The sequence below is a fragment of the Alexandromys fortis genome, unplaced genomic scaffold (genome assembly GCF_014885135.2).
Source record: "Alexandromys fortis isolate MF-2015 unplaced genomic scaffold, M_Fortis_MF-2015_v1.1 scaffold_71, whole genome shotgun sequence".
Classification (NCBI taxonomy): domain Eukaryota; kingdom Metazoa; phylum Chordata; class Mammalia; order Rodentia; family Cricetidae; genus Alexandromys; species Alexandromys fortis.
The window spans coordinates 2,837,745-2,860,874 of NW_026067954.1; the positions used below are offsets into that span (position 1 = coordinate 2,837,745).

At 43.5% G+C, this 23,130-nt stretch overlaps 1 protein-coding gene across 4 annotated transcripts in view; it reads left to right on the top strand.

Annotated features, from left to right (window-relative positions):
* Positions 1–23,130, top strand: part of Dym (dymeclin) — a 254,863-nt gene that overhangs the window by 56,247 nt on the left and 175,486 nt on the right. For all 4 annotated transcript variants that reach the window (XM_050151614.1, XM_050151615.1, XM_050151613.1 and 1 more), the window contains one exon: positions 1,541–1,683. In XM_050151614.1, the coding sequence (XP_050007571.1) occupies positions 1,541–1,683 (143 nt within the window). The remainder of the gene's footprint in view (positions 1–1,540; positions 1,684–23,130) is intronic.

Here is a 23,130-nt window from a genome sequence, read left to right on the forward strand (position 1 = left end):
GTGCAGTAGGATCAAAAACCCATTGCCATTGTTCTTGAGGTCTCAGTAGTCCTCATTGTCCGCTATGTTCAGTGAGTCCAGTTTTATCCCAGGCTTTTTCAGACCCAGGCCAGCTGGCCTTGGTGAGTTCCCGATAGAACATCCCCATTGTCTCAGTGTGTGGGTGCACCCCTCGTGGTCCTGAGTTCCTTGCTCGTGCTCTCTCTCCTTCTACTCCTGATTTGGACCTTGAGATTTCAGTCCGGTGCTCCACTGTGGGTCTCTGTCTCTGTCTCTTGTCTCCTTTCATCGCCTGATGAAGGTTAATATTCGGGAGGATGCCTATATGTTTTTCTTTGGGTTCTCCTTCTTATTTACAGTGCTGAGAGTCTTAAAGTTGCATTTTTCAGGGCTGGAGAGATGGCTCAGCGGTTAAGAGAACTGACTGTTCTTCCCGAGGACCCGTGTTCAATTCCCAGCACCCACATGGCAGCTCACAACTGTCTGAAGATCCAGTTCCAGGGGATCTGACACCTTCACACCAATGCACATAAAATAAAAGTTAAATAAACCATAAAAAAAAGTTGCATTTTTCATAGATGGAGAGGATGTTAGTAATCTTATTTTCTAAGTTTTTAGGTTTTTGTAGTATCATTATAATGTCAAATATTTGAACTAGAATATTTTTATTTTATTTTTAAAAAAAATTATTTATGTATTATGTATACAACATTCTGCCTCCCTGTATGCCTGCATGCCAGAGGAGGGCATCAGATCTCATTACAGATGGTTGTGAGCCACCATGTGGTTGCTGGGAATTGAACTCAGAACCTCTGGAAGAGCAGCCAGTGCTCTTAACCTCTGAGCCATCTCTCCAAACTAGAATTTTTTTTTAATATTTATTTATTTATTTATTATGTATACAATATTCTGTCTGTGTGTATGCCTGCAGGCCAGAAGAGGGCACCAGACCACAAAAAAGATGGTTGTGAGCCACCATGTGGTTGCTGGGAATTGAACTCAGGACCTTTGGAAGAGTAGGCAATGCTCTTAACCTCTGAGCCATCTCTCCAGCCCCAAACTAGAATATTTTTATCCTAGTTTTTGTGACTTATCTTAGAAGCCATGGTTATCAATAATACATACAATAATCTACAAGCAGAATAGAGATTATAGAAATGCCTTTATCACCTATAATTGAATAGCTGGAGTTTCATGCTTGGTTGTCTTACTGCCATTTAATTCTTAGATTTCTCTGCTGATTTTACATTATAGCCTTCCTTAAGAACCTGCTGTGCTCTATTATCTGCTGAACTTATAATTGCTTGCAATTTTATGTAAATTGCAAATCAGGTAACAGATGCTTGCGTTCTAATGATTTGGTCTGTGCCTTCTGGCGTGGTAAGAGCAGCGCCAGTGTCAAGGCTTAAGGCAAGTTTGCTGCCACCATATTCCTTGGCTAGTATTAATGGCAGACATGTTTCTGTGTTGCTATGCAGAATTAGGTGACTCCCGTGCGCAGAAATTTGATTATTTTTTTCTCCCCTTTCTTTCTGTGTAGTCTTCCCTACACCAGCAAACTTGTGAAAACTTTGCTTTACAACTTTATCAGACAAGAAAAACCACCTCCACCCGGAACCCATGTGTTCCCTCCACAGTCGGATGGGGGAGGGCTGCTGTATGGACTGGCATCAGGAGTAGCAAGTAAGTCCTTCCGGATTCCCATTCCTTATCTATATAAACTTCGTCTAATTAGGCCTAAGAAATTTTGTTCACTTGGCCGTCACCATTATCCATTCTATTGGATCTGTGTAACTGGCTGAATGTCAATACTAAAAGAAATGAAAACATTAATCCTTCCATTTTCTGTGATAGTTTATGTTAAATGTATGCAAATCAGGGATACATTATTTTGCTGTAGAACATAACGCGAATACTCATATCGTATAGGTCTGGCAGTGAAGAGAGTGAAGTGGAGCCATAGGAAGCTCTTTACTCCTTGTGTTCTGGGGCGTCTTTCTGCTGAGATTCTGTGCTGGTTAGGATTTCACTGCATGGTCTCCGAGCTTTGTTCAGCAACAAAACTGAGAGGTTTGGAAGAGTTTGTAAATAACTGCAGTGGCATGACGCTGAGCCGCAGAGCCCTGTCCTCCTTCAGAGTGGACATCATCTCTGCTGCGGAGCGGAGAGCTGCAGATGCAGCCCGTGTACAGTGCCTTTGGACCTCCCTTCTTAATGGTGGCCCGGCCTGTGTGAACTAACATAGCTGAGAACTTTGGCTTTGTTTTAAAGGAGAGGAAGCCTGACACCTGGGCAGTCTCCTGCCTGCGTGGGAGCTCTTACTGGGCTTACTAAAGCAGCAGTGTGTGGTGCAGACTTAGAGAGTACTGGGTCCCAGGAATATGGCTGTGGCACGCGCTCCATAAACAAACAGTAGCATAGGAGCAGAGGGCAGCACATACAGCAAGCAGTCTACCGCTTCACAGGCGGCCAGCAGCTCAGTAAAGTGGCAGCCTTGTTTTGTGATTTAAGCAACTAATCAGTAAACCAGTCTTTGTAGATTTACCCACCTTTGGTTTCTTTGGGGATCATGAGTTTAAATCCATTCGATGTCGCTCACACCCTTATCTTTGGTGCTAAGGAGCCAGTCTAGTCACGTTGCATTGTTTCTTCATTTACTGCCCCAGACCCCCAGCACCCGGACTGTTTCAGTGGCATATAGCTCCCTCCTGACCTGAAGGCAGCATCGGAATCCTTTCTAGTCTCATAGGAAGACTCAACTGGTCTGTTAGTGTTTCCTTTTTTCCCATTCTCATTTAAGTGGTGTTTAATCCAGTGTTCTAATGTAACTGGAGTTTGTTTCTTTTTCCCTCCAGGAAGCAAGTTCATTAATTGCTCTCTTCAAAACAGTGGTCACACTTGACAGTTTTTTTTTAAAAAAATAAAGATTTATTACACACACACACACAGTGTTCTATCTCTATCTGCATGTATGTCTGCAGGCTGGAAGAGAACACCAGATCTCATTACAGATGATTGTGAGCCACCATGTGGTTGCTGGGAATTGAACTCAGGACATCAGGAAGAGCAGGCTTAACTGCTGAGCCTCATTTTTTTCCCCAAACAAATTTGTATAGGGTTAAAAAAAATTTTTTTTTAATATTTATTTATTATGTATACAATGTTCTGTCTGTGTGATGCCTACAGGCCAGAAGAGGGCACCAGACCTCATTCCAGATGGTTGTGAGCCACCATGTGGTTGCTGGGAATTGTACTCAGGACCTTCGGAAGAGCAGGCAATGCTCTTAACCGCTGAGCCATCTCTCCAGCCCCTTAAAAAAAATTTTTTTTTGCTACATTGTTGTATCCGGTGTCATTGGTTTGCTAAGTGCCACAAACTTGACTTTTAAAATTCTGATCTGCTATTTACTAGCTGAAAGAATATTACTAGAAAGCGCATTAACTCCTTCCAACATGGCCTCCTTCCAGCTTCATGTCTCTGTTTTCTTTCTTTCTCGAATGATGCTACTTTTCAAATATCGGTAGAGATTTGGGGTTTTTTTGGGGGGTATACATGAGGTTGAGACAGGGTTTCACTGTTAACTCTGGCTGTCCTGGAACTCACTCTGTAGACCAGTCTTGCCTTGAACTCATGGAGATCCGCCAGCCTCTGCCTCCCAAGTGCTGGGATTTGGTTCATTATTTTAAGATCTCAGAGGAAAGAGGTGAGGAAAGTCAAACTTGAGCTTGGTCTGATTGCTGAACCTTGGCTGTTTTTTCCTTTCATTATCGTTCCTTCCCTAGTTCCGAATGTGAAAGTTGCCTAACATAGAAGGTTTTCTGGGTTTTTTGTTTGTTTTTGAGACAGGGCCTAGCTGCGTATCTCAGGCTTGCTTTCTTTTTTCTTTCTTTTTTTAAATTCTTCCACTCTTAAATTGTTATTATTATTGATTTTTATTGAGCTCTACATTTTTCTCTGCTCCCTTCCTTTTCTCTCCCCTCCCCTTCAGCCCTCTCCCAGACCATCTTATCTTTAGTCTCTCTTCCAACCTTCTCAGGTGCCGCATACATGTGGGTGTACAGACATACATGCAGATAAGACAAAAAAACCTATACACATGAAATGGGGGGTGCAGGAAGTAAATAGAACAAAGCATGACTTCGTAATGATTTACAAATTTGCTTTGATCTTTTTTTGGTGTGAATAAATTATGAAAATATCAGGTATTTGGCATATAAATTATATATATGTTATTATATGTAAATACTGTGTACAGTATATGCTGTCATGTGCTGCTTAACAGCAGGACAGTGGTATAAGAGGTATGTCATATTTTACCATACAAACAAACTATGCTTATATAAACCTATATGGTATAGCTTACTGCACACCCAGTCTATACTATATGTATGTATGTCAGTGCTGAGTGTTCTCAGGGTGTGATGAACAAAGTTAAATTAAGTCCAAGAGAACATGGTGCCATCTTGAGATGCAGTAAGCATCCCATGCAGAGGCATACTATTTGCAGTAGACTTAAGTGGAGGGAGTATGCCCATAAAACAATGGTAAGATGTATGGTTTAGCAGATGTGTGAGCCGGGGGTAGAGCCATCATTAGTGCACACCAAGCACTGCCGTGGTTCGTGACTGTCACTGCAGGGGGTTGCTTATGAAAGCATCACCACAAACGTAAAAACATGGTTGAGGCTACGGTGGCTGTGACGTAACTAGGCACTAGGAATTTTAATGTGCCATTATGTGGAGACTCAAGATTGTCACCGAAAGAACTAGATTGAGAAGTTCACATTGTGAGGAGAAACAGACAGTGCAGTGAGCACTTAGTTGCATCATACGTCTGAAAACCATCAGGGACAGTTTGGCTTTGGAACTTCTGTGCTTTGTTTTGATATTTAGGTATCTAAGCCTACTTAAGTGTGCACTACCACACAGCTTCCAGTCCCCAGTACTGGGGTATTGTATAGCCGCTTTTGATAAATGCTTTTCCGTTTAAATGAGCCTTCCCAAATGGATGGCGCTAGAAAACATCATTTTGAGTGAGGTAACCCAGATTCAGAAAGACAGTTATCACATGTACTCACTCATAAGTGGTTTTTAAACATAAAGCAAAGAAACCAGCCTACAAATCACAATCCCAGAGAACCTAGACAACAATGAGGACCTTAAAGAGACATATATAGATCTAATCGATATGGGAAATAGAAAAAGACAAGAAAGATCTCCTGAGTAAATTGGGAGCCTGGGGACCTTGGGAGAGGGTTGAAGGGGAGGGGAGAGGCAGGGAGGGGAACAGAGAAAAATGTAGAGCTCAATAAAAATCAATAAAATTAAAAGAAATAAAAAAATGAATGAGCCATCCAAAATGTTCCCTTCCATTTGCTTGCAGTGTCCAGGGAAAGGTAGAAGTCCAAGATTATTCGCTTATTTATTTCTTTAGGAAAATACTGTAATAAAGCGGAACGCAAAGACTAAAACTCCTGTTTTCCCCAATATCTTATGAGAAAGTTGCTAAATTACTTATGACAAGTGTAGTTTATTGTATGTGACAATTCTTTTTTTCCCAAGTGTTGGCTCCTTCTGGGCTGACTCATTGAGAAAAAGTATGTGGCATTCAGAAACACGCACCACTGTGAAAATGACAGACTTCCTATTAAAACATTTCTCATCTTGGTAAGAGAGGGCTGTGCATTGATAATGATAATTCATTAATTTTTGTTTAGAATGCTCTAGTACACTTTATTCAGCAAGCCAGAGAATACCCTTTCCATGTTTTTCAGAATTAAGTTGGTTTTCTGCTTATAACAGCCTCCCTTGCACAGCGTCCTCAGTCCCAACTTATGGTTAGGTAATAAAAGACAGGATGACGGCTTGGGCATAAACAGTGCCTCCCTAGGATGGCAGGTGTGTGAAAGTCCTCATTAGAACTTCATCGCCGTGGAGGAGAGTGGGATGAGGCAGGACCAAGTCCATCGTCCCTAGTACCGGCCTCTGTTCTCAGTTCCCTGGTATGTTTGTCATTCTTTACCGAGTAAATGAAAGAAGCAAAAACAGTAAATTACTTGGGTTTTTTTCTTTTCTTCCTTCTTCTTTCTTTCTTTCTTTCTTTCTTTCTTTCTTTCTTTCTTTCTTTCTTCCTTTCTTTCTTTTTTTTTTGTTGTTGTTGGAGTTTTTCTTTGTTTGTTTTGTTTTGTTGGTTTTTTTCAAGACAGGGTTTCTCTGTGTGTCTTTAGAGACTGTCCTGGAATTCACTCTGTGGATTAGACTGGCTTCAAACTCACAGAAGTCCTCCTACCTTTCCCTCCCAAGTGCTGGGATTATAAGCCATGTGCCACCACTGCCCAGTTCAGACCTCTTTCATTGTCCACAGACAGTGAGGTAGGAGCATGACTGTAATGCACCCACTCTCAAGGAAGCATGGGGGCTGCTCACAGTGAATACCTCTAAGCTCGTGCAGTTTTGTTTTTTAAGTTTGCTTTGGCAAACATCTCTCCTCTCCCCCATTTCCCCCCTAAAAGAGATAATTATATGCAGGTTTAGTTACTCTATTAGTTCCCCCCCCCTCTCTCTCTCCCACCCTTTCCTTCCTCCCCTTCTTCCTCTCTTCCTTTCTGTTGTTTGTTTTGTTTTGTTTTCTGGAACTGTCTCACTATGTAGCTCTTGCTGGCCTCGAAATCATAGACATTTACCTGCCTCTGAATCCTGAGTGTTTGGATTAAAGGTGTGTGCCACCTTGCCTGACTCTATTAACTTTGTGAAAGTCTTTGTAAAAGATAGTGGTGCAACAAAATGTACCATGTTGGTTGTATGGCTTTGATTATTCCTAACACATCACGGACTGTCTCTAAGAACTCATATTTCTCATTTGAAGAAATGGGATATGTGTGATTGCAATATACTGGACGTGTGTATGTGTGTTTCTATCTGTCTGTCTTCCCGCCTCACTGTATAGGCAACCCTTGGCCAGCCTGGAACACGTTTTGAGCTAAGAGGTCCCCGACTTGGAATGGTCCTCTCTGCCCCAGCCTTCTGGGTACTGGGATTACAGGCTTGGCTGCTTTCCCCTCAACTTTTAGAGTGATGTAATCTATTTTTAAAGCCCAAATATTGTACTTAAGCCTGCTTGTTTTGTGAGCTTAGAGGGGTAATGTCACCAAATATGCTTTCTGTTAACTTTTTTTTTTTTTTTTTTTTTTTTGTTTTTTTTTTGTTTTTCGAGACAGGGTTTCTCTGTGGCTTTGGAGCCTGTCCTGGAACTAGCTCTGTAGACCAGGCTGGTCTCGAACTCACAGAGATCTGCCTGCCTCTGCCTCCCGAGTGCTGGGATTAAAGGCGTGCGCCACCATCGCCCGGCTCTGTTAACTTTTTTATAGGCTGAAATTTTAATTCTTCTGTTTTCTCTTTGCTTTTTTTTTTACTTTTGAAATCCCTGTCAGATATAACAGAACATCAAATTCTATTCTTCATGTTTTTAAAAATAAAAATCAATAAATCTTAACAAAAAAGCATGACGCATGTTGGAGTGTTGTTCTACAAGCTAATTAGTGTAGACCAAAGGGAGAATGGTGTCAGTGTGGTGGCTCACCCTGACTCTCAGTTTGATCGGGAGTCACCTGGATATGTTGGCGAGGGCATCTCTGGCGGGGATTAACCAGGTGGGGAAGACCTCTTCTAAACATGGATGGCACTGTCTCATGGATGGACTGAAGGGGAAGGAGGAGGAAGCCCACTGGCACACACATGCCGCTCCTGCTTCCCACACTGTGGCATGAGCCGCCCTGCCAGGCCCTCTCAGCTTCCTCTTTAAACTGTTTCTCCTGGGTATTTGTCATAGAAAACCGACCAACACACAGGGTGTAGGCAGAAAAGATAGGGGTGATCTAGAGTGTCTCGAGCTATTTTTGAAATAGTTGTCTTTGTAGGGCTTACAGTTACTGCTAGAGAAACGGTGCTCCCAGGATCAGAAGGCGTATTCTGCCTCCTTATAGACGAGTGAGTGCAGAGAGTGTGGATCAGAAAGGAGCAAGTTCTCTCTAGACAGGTTAAGTCAGGTGAGCGCCACTGAGCCTGGGTTAGTTTGGGAGTTGAGAGATAGCCGTAGGAGAACCATTGGCCTAGAGCTGGGACCCAGTGGAAATGCATGATGCACATAAATTAGAGCAGACAGATGTTTGTCAGCTTGTTCTTGAGTTGTGTGCAGTTCCTGTGGGACAAGGCGTAGATGCGGCATTGGATTTAATCAAGGTGCAAGTTTTGCCTGGAAGACATTATGAACATAAAAGAGAGTGAGGACTTGGAAAGAACACCTAAGGAGATCTGATGCCGAGCCGAGAGCCTCCATGTTTGAGGAAGGACGTACACAGTGAATCTGGTGATGGGTAGTGAGGAAATTAATGGGGAGAAATTTGCCCCAAAATTATTTTAGCCAGGGACTAGAGAAACATGCTGGCTGCTGGTAGCTAGTCATCAGAGAGAGGAAGGCATGAATTCAAAGCCACAGTGGAAGTTCAGCTGTTAGTAAGCCGTGTGTCCAGGCACCTGTGGCCATGGGGCTGTTGAAACAGATGGAGGAAATCAAACAGGCCACATTTTGGGGTGATTGTCTGAGGGTCTGTTGGAGACTTTTTATGAGGACCAGGTACTGTGGAAAAAGAGTGAAGTGTGTTGACATGGGTGAGCAGGAGTGCTGGTGTCTGTCAGTGGCTGAGCAGGAGCCGGATAAGGAGGGCAGTCTGGTGGGGTGCTTCAGGGGACTGTGGTGTCCGAGAAATGGTGCTCTGGAAGCCGCCTTGGGAATTCTGCCCGTGGGAGAGAGCAAACATCGCTACTTGAGAGGGCTTCTGAGAAAGAACTGTCCTTGGGGGGCTTCCAGGAGATACTCAGGGTTCAAAAACACGGAAGTTGAAAGTGCAAGGGTTTCTGGTGAAAGATGTATGTGTTTCAGAAGCTGTCAGAGGCTGAGATGGCAGACGGGTGGGCCATGTTTCTACGGTACGGCTCTGAGCCCCCCGTGTAATGCAACTGAGGCCTCCATTGATCCAGAGGATTGGGAATATGAGGCATAAGGGGGTGGTCTTTCAGGGAAGAGTGACTAATGAGTTCTAATTATATTAGATGACAGTTTGTCTTGGGGAGGTTGTTGATCTCCTGGCCAGGGAAGTATTCAGACCGCTGGGAGCCCGTCTTGTCTTGTGGTTGGATGTGTCTTGCGGAAGAAGACATGACCTTACCAATTATAAATCACTATATTCTTGTAGGTTAGCCAGAAAACCTACACCCACATTTATTCATCAGTTTTAAACTCACTTAACAGTTTTATACATCGAAAAGCTAGAGATGCATCAGTCGAGGTCCATGACCAATTCTAAAGCAGATGGATACTATGCCAGTAACAGCCTCTCACACTGCAGGAATATCAGGTGCCCATGATGTCCGTGTGTCTGTATGTACACATCCATACAGTGAATTCCACAGCAGCCTGACTACTTTCTTCAACTAGGAGACTTAGGGCCTCCTGCAAAATGGTAATTTTCTAGAGAGTTATGGAAACAAAATACAGGATGCTATAATTTGTTGAGTAATTTAATATAGATCAGCCTGGATCATAGGATAAAATTAGCATTGCATACTTTTGTGCTATTCATTCGTAGGCGAGTAAGAAAGGACTTGAGTTTGTGGCCTCTTTGCTGTTCTTCAGGTTGTTCAGGCGGTGTAACCTGCCCTCACTTTCTTCCCATCTGTCATTCACAGCTATAGATTTTAAAAAGTCCATGTATACTGGGACTAGGGGCATGTACATGGCTGGGAATGGGACATACTTGCAGATCTGCCCCTGCCCTGCCCACAGAAAGGAAAGCTTTTCTGCAGAAGAAGATTGGAACTTACTATGGCTTGCTATAATGGCATTACTTTCTGTATTTTTCCTTCAAAGTTCCTGGCACCATGGGCCTTGAGAGATGGCTCAGAGCTTAAGAGCGCTTACTCCTCTTCCAAAGGGCCTGTGTTTGATTCTCAGCATCCACACAGTGGCTCACACTCATCTGTAACTCCAGTTTCATGACACAGGCATACATGTAGGCAGAACACCCATACATGTATAATACTTTTTTTTAAAAACATTAGAGGCATCTTGAATATAGTGGTAGCATGTATTATATCACAAAACAATTTGAGAAGACCTACATATGGATAGTAGTATGTTATTGAAGGAATGAAGCACAAAGGGGCAAGCAACCTGGTAAGATTCATTCATTTGGTGAAATGAAGAAACACAGCTGCAGTGCCACGGTGGACAGAGGAGAGGCGTGAGACCACGCAAGCAGAAGCACTGCTTGCAGCTTCTTGAGGAGTGGCTCTTTCCCTTTGGATGTGGGGTCCTGGGGAGGAGGAAGAGCGGACAAGGAGTCTGCAGCGACAGTTTGGGACTAGCTATGTTAAACCACAAACAACTTTTCTTCTCTGGAGCAGAGAGATAGAATGCAGCACTGCTAAAGGCCAGGAGCGGAAGCTCTCCTGGGTGGTGGGCTTCACACTGTTCTGATTGCCCACTCGGGTGGGCCCTGCGTTGTGGAGCAGGAGAGGCAGTGAGGGAGGATCGTGTTAGTGAGCACCTACCTTAGAGTCTGAACATGAGCGCAGGGCTGCAGGGTGCTGCTGTGTGAGTAAGGTCGGAGCCTCCGCGGATGTGAATGCTTTCCCTGTCACGCTGGGAGGATTTGTGGGAGGTCACCATTAGCTGTCAGGTTGCTATCTTCACCTTGACTTTCCTTCTTTCTGCTCTCTGTCCCCACCCTGGTCCCTTGAGTATGGTGGTCTTTAAGCTTTATTGATTATCTATACCATCAACCTAATCTTTTAAAGCTAACCTCTGATTTAAGTGAATGGTTTATAAATTTTATAGTGCTTTGTTATTGTGATATGTAAGACATGCATGTTGATATTTTCAGAAGATGGGATTAATGAAAAGTTTAAAGTATTTAAAATTGTGCTGTTAACAATAAGACAATCTGGTGTGGGACAATTCTGTATTCTGTCAATTATGTTTTAAATAAATGCTCATTGCCCAGTAGCCAGGCAGGAAGTATAGGCGGGACAACAAGACAGAAAGTAGGTGGGGCAAAGAGAACAGGAGAATTCTGGAAAGAAGGAAGCTCTTCCCCAGTCCTGTCCAGACACCGAAGAAGCAGGATGTGACCTGCCACACTGAAAAGGGTACTGAGCCATATGGCTAACATAGATAAGAATAATGGGTTAATATAAGTTACAAGAGTTAATAAGAAGCCTGAGCTAATGGGCCAATCAGTTTATAGTTAATACAGACTTTCTGTGAGATTATTTCGGGGCTAAGCTAGCTGGTGGCCAGGGCATCAAGCAGGCCTCCATGTTGCAGAGTGGTACCAATGTGTGGACAATTGCATCCACATAAAACCTGTTCTTGTTTTCTTTAAAAAAAAAAAAAAAGGGTGTGTGTGTGTGAAATGGTGCAGGACAATTCTGTATTCTGTCACTTATGTTTTAAATAAACACTGATTGGCCAGTAGCCAGGCAGGAAGTATAGGTATGACAACCAGACAGGAAGCAGAGGTGGGACAATGAGAACAGGAGTATTCTGGGAAGAGGAAGCTCTTTCCCCAGTACTGTCCAGACACCAAAGAAGCAGGACGTGACCTGCCCCACTGAAAAAGGTACTGAGCCATGTGGCTAACATACTAGAATAATGGGTTAATATAAGTTATAAGAGCTAGTACAAAGCTTGAGCTGGTGGGCCAATCAGTTCATAACCTAATGTAGACTCTCTGTGTGATTTTCTCTGGGACTAAACGGCTAGGAGACCAGGCGGGACAGAAACCCCAACAAAGCAGGCCCTCATGTTACAACCATCATTTGATATAAAAATATTAACAGAAATTTGGGTAACTTTTAAAATGTTTGCTAATTATGGTGACTTCATAGTGTCATATGTGTCCCTAGAAGCCCAATCATGCAGGACTGTTTCTTGCTAATAAAGGCAGATAAGTCTATTTCGGGGCTTGGAAATGGATAGGAAACAGAACTGGTAATATTTTCTTTGTTTTTAGCTTATGAGAAAGATGCCAAGGAGCCCACATTGATAGTCAGAGGCTCAGCCCTGCTGTTTCTTGTGCCTTGTATTCACTTGTACATAAGTGGCTAACCTTTTCCAGTTTTTGATTTTGGTGTAAGGCATTTTTAGAAAAATTGTGTGGTTCCATTGTTTTTAAGTAGATTTTTGTGAGAACTAATTAAACCTGGGCAACACTGCAAACTCGCTCAGCCACAGTGTGTTTCATTACGCTGGAAGAGAAGGAAAGACTGGGAGCGCTCGTCCTCCCTGTGCATGGCAGGGCTCCCACTCTTGGCTCAGGAAACCTGGGGTGCCATACAGCAATGCCTTTCTGACAGATGGACTGAGGGCGGGTGCCAGTGTCAGCCTGGGTGGTGCTTTCCCGTTTCGTGATCCTCAGCTACAAGACCTCCTCACTCCCCCTGGTAGTGTCTGCATGTGAACCTGCTTGTTGGATTGAGTGCTCTCAGGATAGGTGTTCGATGTCATGAGCACTTCCAGGCCTTTCCTAAGCCCCACATTCATGCTCCCGCTCCCGTATCTCTCATCTACTACATGTTACTTTCCTTTGCTGATTGTTCATGTTGTGGTGACCTCCAAATTAATTTCTTTTCAATCTTCTTTTTCTAGTATCTATTCACATCTTCCCATTTCAAAGCACCTAGTTCTCCATGCCTCTCAAGCCCTCTTCTTATTCCCGCCTTATGGTAGCAATGGCTTGGCAGCTAGCTGCCTTTGTTAAAGCCTAGTGCAGCACCCTCCAGAACTGAGCCTGGCTTCTTGCTGTTATGGGCATAATGGAAGAAACTCCAGCCACCTTTCTTAGAATGTCCCTTTTAGCCAGGGAGCAGTAATTACTCTGGGATCCTCTCACCTTTAAAGGTCCATAGTGGTCTCGTATGGAACCTGTTCTTCCCGATCAGAGAGCAGTGCCTGGCGGCAGTGCAGAAAGACAAGGTCAAGGTAGGAGAGCTTCACTACTTCTGGAGGCACTCTGCTGACATGTACTCTTTCATAAGTGGTGTTTAAATGCTAATATAAGCAATTAGCTTAAGATTTGACAGTGGAAAACTTTTTGGAATCAGTAGATTCCAAACTGATTCTCGGTATTGGTATTACTAAAGTTAATTATCCTTTATGTCTTTTAGTATATGAAACTAGTGTGTTAATTGTTTATAGCAAAATCAGAAGTCAGACTTCAATCTTGATTTTAATTTGGCAAAAATAAAGAATTTCAGATGCAAAAATTAATCTGCAAAAACAAATGGAAAGCCTTGTTATTTTTCTATTTGATGTATAAAAACGGTGGTAGATTGTAGTGGTGTGAAGTGATTAGACCAGAGAGAAGAAGGAAGGTTCCCTCTAAGAGGACCCTGTCTGGATGGTTTTGTAAGGCACAGCTTTGCAGTACGACAGCTAGGACAGAAGAGATGTGTAAGAAAAACAGAGTAGACACAGCCAGGCACAGTGTGTGTGTGTGTGTGTGTGTGTGTGTGTGTGTGACTTTACACTGTTGGGTTTCCATGGCTGGAGGAGGAGGGAGTGGTTGATAGTCATACGTGTCATCAGCATCATCGTGTAATAAGGAGTACACACTGTATGTTTTTCTTTTCCTTACTAGAAAGGACTTATTATTTTCATTTTTTATTTATATCCCAGCCACAATTATCCCTCCTTCCTCTCCTCCCAGTCCCTTCCCACCACCACCACCTCCTCCTCCATTTCCTTTCAGAAAAGGGTAGGCCTCCCATGGATATCAGTCAAACATGACAAATCAAGTTGCAGTGAGACTAGGCATCCTCCTAATATTAAACCTGGACAAGGCAACCCAGTTTGAGAACTAGGGTCCTAAAAGCCATCAAAAGAGTCACCAGACAGTCTATGCTCTCACTGTTAGGAGTCCACAAGAAAACTGGCCACATCCTGTAACATATATGCAAAGGGCCTAGGTCAGCCTCATGTAGGCCTTCACTCATTGGTGGGCCATTCCCACGATTTCTGCACCACTTTTTACCCCAGCACAACTTGTAGGCAGGACAGATTGTAGGTCAAAGGCTATGTGATTGGGTTGGTGTCCTGATCCCTCCACCGGAAGTCTTGCCTGGTAACAGGAGACGGCCAGTGCAGGCTGTGTATCCCCTATTGCTAGGAGTCTTAGCTGGGGTCTGTCTAGGGCCCAGGTACTCAAATGCCGAAACTGTGAGGGACCCGTCTCTCCAGCCACCACATATTCCTTTGTGGGTGATGTTTCTAGGTGAGTTAGAAGTGAGGGAAGCAGCCAGAGCACTGAGATCTGTACAGGCAGCTCTCTGTAATTGTCTTCACACTTTCAAAACCTCGTGTGCCCTAATTTCCTTTCTGGATTATTAGCTCTGGAGGTCCTGTAGTCTCCAGGAGCTCCCAGGTTCTCAGACTCTGCAGTCAACCTCCTGGAGATGACCTGCCTAGGCTGAGTGCAGGACCACCTTCCCTGCACACTTCATTGTGACCCTCCTGCCATGGGCACCTTTGTCAGGCTTTGTCTGTGTCCCAGGGCTCATCTTCACCTGAGGCTGTAGGACTCTGATTTACGGTGGTTCCATTGTCAGGCCCCAGGGTAGCTCAGTTAAGTAAAAGATTTCCTCTCAAGATGGCACTTAGCTACAGCTCACTGATGAGGGAACTCCTGTCTGCTCACCCATGCCTCCTCATCTCCAGAAGGCACAGTTGCAACTCTGCCTGCAACTAGATCCAGGGTCTCCCAGCCGGCCCATGGAGTAAAGTCTTCTTTCTTGACCCCCACCGAGGAGCTGCACAGCTGGAGCTGCAGTGTGTGGGGCTTGCCTCCTTTTGCTATTTGCCCATCATATGTCCCTCTCACCCCTTTTGTGAAGTTCCAGCGTGTCCTTTTCTCTCTGTGGTACTGTCTGTTTTCACTCATGACGACACTTCCTCCCTGATCACAGAAGCAGCCTGCAGTCTAGCTCTTCCCCGGAAGCTGCCAAACTAAACATGTTTTAACTGAAAGATCCCCTTTCCTTGATGGTTACTCTATTCTATTCCCAAAGCTTCAGTTTGTCTTTATGTGTTCTTCACATGTTCATGAGAATAAATACATCTGAGCTAAAAATTAAAAAATGGAATCAACAACAAGTTCCTTTAAAAAAGATTTATTTTCTTTCTTTCATTTGTTTGTTTGTGTGTCTGTGTGTGTGACTTGGGTGTGGGGTACCCACAGAGGCCAGAAGAGTGTGTTAGGTCTGGAACTGGAGTTATGGGCAGTTGTGTGGGAGCTCATAAGTGAACCGTGATTTCCTAGTAAAGCAATCAGAGCTTAACTGCTGAGCCATCTCTCCAGCCCCAGATTTATTTTTTTTTTAGTTAACTTGAATTCTTTTTTACATTTTGCTAGATTAATTTTACTTTCAGAACTTATTTGGAAGACCCAAGGACTATAATTAAAAAACCCTGGGAGCCTTCCTTAATTTGGCCTCAGGAGCAGAAGGAAATATACTGTAACTTTCCTTTATTTTTCTGGTAAAGAGAACTTTCTCTTTTCTTTTTGCCAACAGGAAAATGCAATTCCATTAAGGTTCTTGGGTCATAGATCAGAGGCTTGGATCTACAAAAAGTGAACTTTTGGAAGAAGTGTGGTCCAATACTATGGGCCAGTTCAAAGGACAATGTAGGCAATGGCAAGCTGCCTCCTCCTCCCTCTGAGGAAAGACAGCTGTGAGTGCAAGTTACCAGAGATGGTGGGGGAAGGGAGGAGAGAGAGAGAGAGAGAGAGAGAGAGAGAGAGAGAGAGAGAGAGAGAGAGAGAGAGAGAGAAAAAAGAGAGAGCAAAAAAAAAGAGAAGGGAGGGAGGGAGGGAGGGAAGGAGGAAGAGAGAGAGAGAGAGACACACACACACACATACACACACACACACACGCACGCACGCATGCACGCAACTGTGAGTATGAGTTACCAGGGACAGAAAGGAAGGAAGAGTCTGTGTGTGTGTGTGTGTGTGTGTGTATGTGTTTTCTCCTTTATAAAAAGCTCCCAGATTCCTGGGAACAATCTGAAAGGGTGAAAGATGGGGGGAGGGGTGTGAATAAGCCATCCTGAAGAATACTTATTTTCTTTGTGTAGTTCATCCAGGGAAAATTCACTGTTTTTCCTAATAACGAAGATGAACAGCTGTGAGGGAAATCTGAAAACGACACTTATATCTTATCTTGGAGAGCCTTTTGGGGTTATTTTTGTTGTGGGTTGAATTTTCTAATTGCATTTTCTCTGCCTGCAATCCTGGTACAAACAGTGACGAATACACTGCATACAGTCCTGGGACAAACTCTGGGTGGAAGGGAGTGACCTAAACTTGACAGTATGTTTTAGGTACACAACTAGTTCTAAAGAAAAAAAAATGGTTTTGCTTAATACTGTATTTTTAACTTTTTACTATTAAAGTTTTAAAAATTACATTGATCAACCTATCTACATATCTATATATGTGTATCTATCTATCTACTTATGTATTTATCTGTCTGTATGTCTGTTGGTCTGTTAGGCTTGGTAGTAAGCATCGGTAAAAACTCACTGAGCCATCTCACAGCCCTGTCCTTTGCTATATTGCTTTGATTTTCTCAACTGTGTCATGAATTTCAGAAAGAAACGTTTTGAATACATTAAACTTGTACTATATAGCTGTTGGTTAGCTGATGAATTTTATCCAAAATTTCCTAATGAAAACGAAGGAGCAGTCTGTGTGTCAGAAATGCTCCCTGCAGTAATGGAGGGAGCTGCCAGATGAGCCCCAGCCTTCTCTGCTGACACCGAGGCTTTACTGGGAATGGAAGTGGGGGCTCCCTTCACATTCCCGGAGACTTCTGAAATTTGGGTAGGTTTTGTGCACTGCCTTCATAAAAATCTTCAAAAGTTAATAGTTAAAACCACTGAAATGAATTATGGGATAAGTTAGAGGGGACTGGAGAGCTGGCTGAACAGTTTGTGCCAGTTTGGTTCCAGGCACCCGTGTCAGGTGGCTCACAATACCTGTAACACTTTCTGGCCTCCAGGGCTCCTGCAGACATATGCACACGGATGCTGATGACGCAAGTGTGAGCATAATTTACATACTTTTAACAGTTAAAAGTTTGTGATGCGTACAACCACAGTTTGGTAAGAAATGACATATATATTTTTATCAGTATAAAAGTTTTAAATTAATGTATGTGCACCTATATGTGCTGGCTGTCTGGGAATCTCAGAAGCAGGCATCTGATCCCCTGGAATGGAGTTACATACAGTTATGAGCTGCCATAAGGGTGCAGGGACTCAAACCTGAGTCCTCTGAGAGAACAAGTGCTCTTACCCACCGAGCCATCTCTCTAGCCCTTCACAGGCATAATATGAGATAGTTATATGTATGTTCCTTAAAAATGTCATGTCTTAGGAAATAGCAGATTGCTACAATGAACGGTTTATAGTGAAAAGAAGGATTAAAATTGCTTGTCATAGCAAGTTCCGAGAAATAAAATTGATAGATTGCTTGTTTTGCGGTACAGTATTTTTCATTTTTTTAATAGGAGGATTTGTTAACAGTGTAACTTCTACCCATTGTAATAAGTAACTACAATCATAGGCATATACAAAGATAAAAGTATAGAATCACTTACTTACATCACATAAATATAATCAATGATATAGCATGTTAGTGAGGTTTTTTGTTGTTGTTGTTGTCTGTTTCTTTGAGACAAGGCTTCTCTTTGTAGCCCTGGCTGTCCTGGAACTTGCTCTGTAGACCAGGTTGGCCTCGAACTCAGAGATCTGCCTGCCCCTGCCTCTCAAGTGCTGGGTTTAAAAGGCACATCACCGCCCAGCTTGCTGGTGATTTTTTTAACGCTTTATTTAATATGTGTATAGAGTTTTTGCCTGCTGTATGTTTTCACACCATGCGTATGTCTGGTGTTCATGCAGGCCAGAAGAGGGTGTCAGACCCTTTGGAGTTACAGACAGTTGTGAGTCTGCATATAGAAGATGAACTGAACCCAGAGCCTCTGGAAGAGCAGAAAGTGGTCTTGACTTCTAAGTCATCTCTCTAGTTGGTGACTTTTCCCTCCAAGATCATGGGCCAGCCTCTCCGCCTTTCTCTGTCTTAGCTAAGGTTTCCACTGCTGTGGTAAAACATCAAGACCAAAAAGCAATCTGGGCAGGAAAGAGTTTATTTAACTTACTCTTCCTTATTACTGCTCACTGAAGGAGGTCAGGACAGGAACTCAAATAGGGTAGAAACCTAGGGACAGGGCTGATGCAGAGGTCATGGCGGAGTGCTGCTCTCTGCCTTGTCCATCTGACTTGCTCAGTCTGCTTTCTTATAGAACTCAGAACCACCTGCCCACAGATGGCACCACCCACAATGGGCTGGGCCCTCCCCCACCAATAACTAATAAAGAAAATACACCACAGGCTTTTCTACAGCCAGATCTTATGGAGGCATTTTCTCAGTTGAGGGTCCCTCCTCTCAGATGACTCTAGTTCATATGTCAGGTTGACATAAGACCAGCCAGCACACTCTCCCTGACTCCATTCTTTTCTTCTACCTCTTTCTCCACCACATCTGCCAAGTCTTCCCCTTCCCCCTTCTTTGCCTCTTTTCCTCCGTTTTATTTTTTTTTGATTCTTTTTTTCTTTCTTTCTTTCTTTCTTTCTTTCTTTCTTTCTTTCTTTCTTTCTTTCTTTATTTCTTTATTTATTTATTTATTAAATATTTCAGTCTCTTCCCCACCTCCGCCTCCCCTTTCCCTCCCCCTCCCCCAATCCATTCCCCCTCCCTCGTCAGCCCAAAGAGCAATCAGGGCTCTCCGTCCCGTGGGAAGTCCGAGGAAAACCCTCCTCCGTCCAGGTCTCGTAAGGTGAGCATCCAAACTGCCTAGGCTCCCACAAAGCCACTACATGCAGTAGGATCAAAGACCCATTGCCATTGTTCTTGATGTCTCAGTAGTCCTCATTGTCCGCTATGTTCAGTGAGACCGGTTTTAACCCAGGCTTTTTCAGACCCAGGTCAGCTGGCCTTGGTGAGTTCCCGATAGAGCATCTCCATTGTCTCAGTGTGTGGGTGCACCCCTCGCGGTCCTGAGTTCCTTGCTCATGTTCGCTCTCCTTCTGCTCCTGATTTGGACCTTGAGATTTCAGTCCGGTGCTCCAATGTGGGTCTCTGTCTCTGTCTCCTTTCATCGCCTGATGAAGGTTAATATTCAGGAGGATGCCTATATGTTTTTCTTTGGGTTCTCCTTCTTCTTTAGCTTCTCTAAGAACCCGAATTGTAGGCTCAATGTCCTTTATTTATGGCTAGAAACCAAATATGAGTGAGAACATCCCATGTTCCTCTTTTTGGGTCTGGCTTACCTCACTCAGGATAGTGTTTTCTATTTCCATCCATTTGCCTGCAAACTTCAAGAAGTCCTTGTTTTTTACTGCTGAGTAGTACTCTAATATGTATATATTCCATACTTTCTTCATCCATTCTTCAATTGAGGGGCATCTAGGTTGTTTCCAGGTTCTGGCTATTACAAACAATGCTGCTATGAACATAGTAGAGCATATATTTTTGTTGCATGATAAGGCCTCTCTTGGGTATATTCCCAAGAGTGGTATTGCTGGGTCCATGGGTAGGTTGATCCCAAATTTTCTGAGAAACCGCCACACTGCTTTCCAGAGTGGTTGTACAAGTTTGCATTCCCACCAGCAATGGATAAGTGTACCCCTTTCTCCACAACCTCTCCAGCATAGGCTATCATTGGTGTTTTTGATTTTAGCCATTCTGACAGGTGTAAGATGGTATCTTAAAGTTGTCTTGATTTGCATTTCCCTGATCGCTAAGGAAGTTGAGCATGACCTTAGGTGTCTTTTGGCCATTTGAACTTCTTCTGTTGAGAGATCTCTGTTCAGCTCAGTGCCCCATTTTATAATTGGGTTGATTAGCCTTTTACAGTCTAGTTTCTTAAGTTCTTTATATATTTTGGAGATCAGACCTTTGTCAGTTGCGGGGTTGGTGAAGATCTTCTCCCAGTCAGTGGGTTGCCTTTCTGTCTTAGCGACAGTGTCCTTTGCTTTACAGAAGCTTCTCAGTCTCATGAGGTCCCATTTATTCAATGAGGCCCTTACTGTCTGTGCTGCTGATGTTATACGTAGGAAGCGGTCTCCTGTGCCCACTTGTTGTAGTGTAGTTCCCACTTTCTCTCCTATCAGGTTCAGTGTGTTCAGACTGATATTGAGGTCTTTAATCCACTTGGACTTGAGTTTTGTGCATGGTGACAGACATGGATCTATTTTCATTTTTGTACAGATTGAAATCCAGTTTTGCCAGCACAATTTGTTGAAGATGCTCTCTTTTTTCCATTGTATAGTTTTAGCTCCTTTATCGAAAATCAGGTGCTCATAGGTTTGTGGATTAAAGTCAGGGTCTTCTATACGGTTCCATTGGTCGACTTCTTTTCCTCCGTTTTAAACTTGTTAGTTTAAATAAAAATTGTAGGAGTATATCCTCAGTTCCACCATACATTGCGTCACATTTTCTGAGTTGGTGACCAGGAATTTCCTTCCTCTTGCTGCCATCCTAGCTGGTTCGTAATTGCTTAAATTACAGACTCCTTGATTTGCACTCTTCTCCATGACCTGGCATGACCAGTATGGATCCTGGCGCACACATACCGGAGGGTTCACATGCACAAATATGTATACTTGCAAAGTTTGAAAACAAATGGGACTTGTTATTGTATAGAAGTGTTATTTTGTGATTTGCCTTTTTTACTCAGTGGTATTTGAATGAGGGTTTTCCATGTCCCACATAATAATATACCAGCAGTCTAAGTTCTGATGTTTTCACATTTTCCACACTTTAATGTAAAATTTCTGAACATAATTTTTCCTTCCCCCAAGTCTTTCCAGATTCTCCCGTCTCTGTACCCACCCATCTTTATAGTAGTTCTCCATCCCCTCACAGAAACAAAATCCTTAAAACCAAAACTTCCCACAGAAATAAAACTCAAAACAAAGGAACAAAGACCAATAAGGAAAAAAAAATGGCCAAATGAAACAGAAAGTCCTCAAATAAACCACTGAGTTACTGTTGTGTTGGACAGCTGCTCCTGAGCATGGAGTCTGTCCTGGAGTCTGGTTGATGCATGCAATGGCACTCCACTGGACAAAGCTGATTTTCCCTTTGCCCATGGGTATCAATTGCAGAAAGCTTCTAGGTTAAGGGTAGCACCCAGTGTTCACTTTCCCTCTTGGTGCTGGGACCCTGTCTGGCTTGAATCTGTGCAGGTCTTGTGTGCTCTGCCACAGTCTCTGTGAGTTCATATGTGCATTAGTCCTATTGTTTCTGGAAGATACTTTCCTTGGAATTATTTCACCCATCACCTCTGGCTCTGAGAAGCTCTCCACTTTTTCTTCTGCATAGATCCCTGGACCTTGATGTTGAAATAGGAGCAGCGGGGCTGCGTCCCCAGCACCCCAGCTGCCTGCTAGCTCATGCCCGAAATAACAACACACAAACTGTATTCATTGAAACACTGCTTGGCCCATGAACTCTAGCCCTTACAGGCTAATTCTCGCACCTGGACTAGCCCATTTCTAATGATGTGTGTAAGCACCCCAAGGTGCACTTACCGGGAAGATTCTAGCCTCCATCCATCCTGGGTTGGAGCTGCCTGGGAGAGCATCTCTGCTCCAGAGCGCAGAGCTGTTGAGTCTCTCCGGGAGCAGAGCAGAGTCTGACCTCACTTCCTCTTCCGCCCAGCATCCTATTCTGTTTACTCCACCCACCTATGCTTTAACCTATCAGGGCCAGCCAAGCAGTTTCTTTATTGCTCAATGACCTTCCTTCATCACCTTGAGAGGAAGGACTCTGATGAAAACATCCCGGGATTCCCCTCTGTATGCTGTGAATGTGTCTTACTAGCATTGGTTAATAAGCTGTTTTGGCCAATGGCTTAGCAGAGTAAAGCCAGGAAGGAAATTCAAACAGAGATATAGAGAGAAAATAGGTGGAGTAAAAGAGACACCATGTAGCTGCCAAAGGAAAAGAATTCAGAACCTTTCCAGTAAGCCACAGCCTCATGGCAATACACAGATGAATAGAAATGGGTTCTTTCAAGATGTAAGAGCTAGGGAAGTCAAGAGCAATGGTACTGGGTTTTGATCCTACTGCACTGCACGTACTGGCTTTGTGGGAGCCTAGACTGTTTGGATGTTCACCTTACTAGACCTAGAAGGAGGTGGGAGGTCCTTGGACTCCCCACAGGGCAGGGAACCCTGACTGCTCTTGGGGTGATGAGAGAGGGGGAGTTGATTGGGGGAGGGGGAGGGAAATGGGAGGCAGTGGCAGGGAGGAGACAGAAATCTTTAATAAATAAATTAATTAATTAAAAAAAAGATGTAAGAGCTAGATAGAAATATGCCCGAGTCATTAGCTGTACAGTGCTGTAATTAATATAGTTTCTGTGTTATTATTTGGGTCTGGGTGTCCGGGAAATAAACAAGCATCCTTAGTTTACAGTCCGTTGCTCTCTGCACATTGTCCTGCTTTGAGCCTGTGCAAGAAGAAGCTTCTCTGATGTGGTTTTAATGAGGCACTGATCTATTCGTATAGTATGTCCTTAGGAGTTTTTTTATTGTTGTGTTCCTTTAGCAGAATACTAGGGTTAGGTTTAGCCCCAGGCTCTTGCCACTTTGGTTTCATGTCATGCAGAGGCCCTTAGAGCCATTCAGAAAATGATTGGTTACTTTTGTACGTTTGTGCAGCTGTTTCACTGGTATATCTTTCTGGAAGGTCACTGATGTTTGTAGGTCCCAGGGTTTGTAGCAGGGTGCTATTTATAATTAGCTTTCTTCTCCTGTAGCATGCAGAGTACCGTCAGCACCATTAATACTAGTCAGTAAAGGTGAAGCTTCTAAAGTTAGGTACTGGCTTGACATCTCTGTATTCGATGGTCAATATGTCTGTTTTTGTGCCAACACCATGCTGTGGTACACTTATAAAAGAGTGAGTACCCCAGCAGCTTTGTCTATCAGGGATGTAATTAACA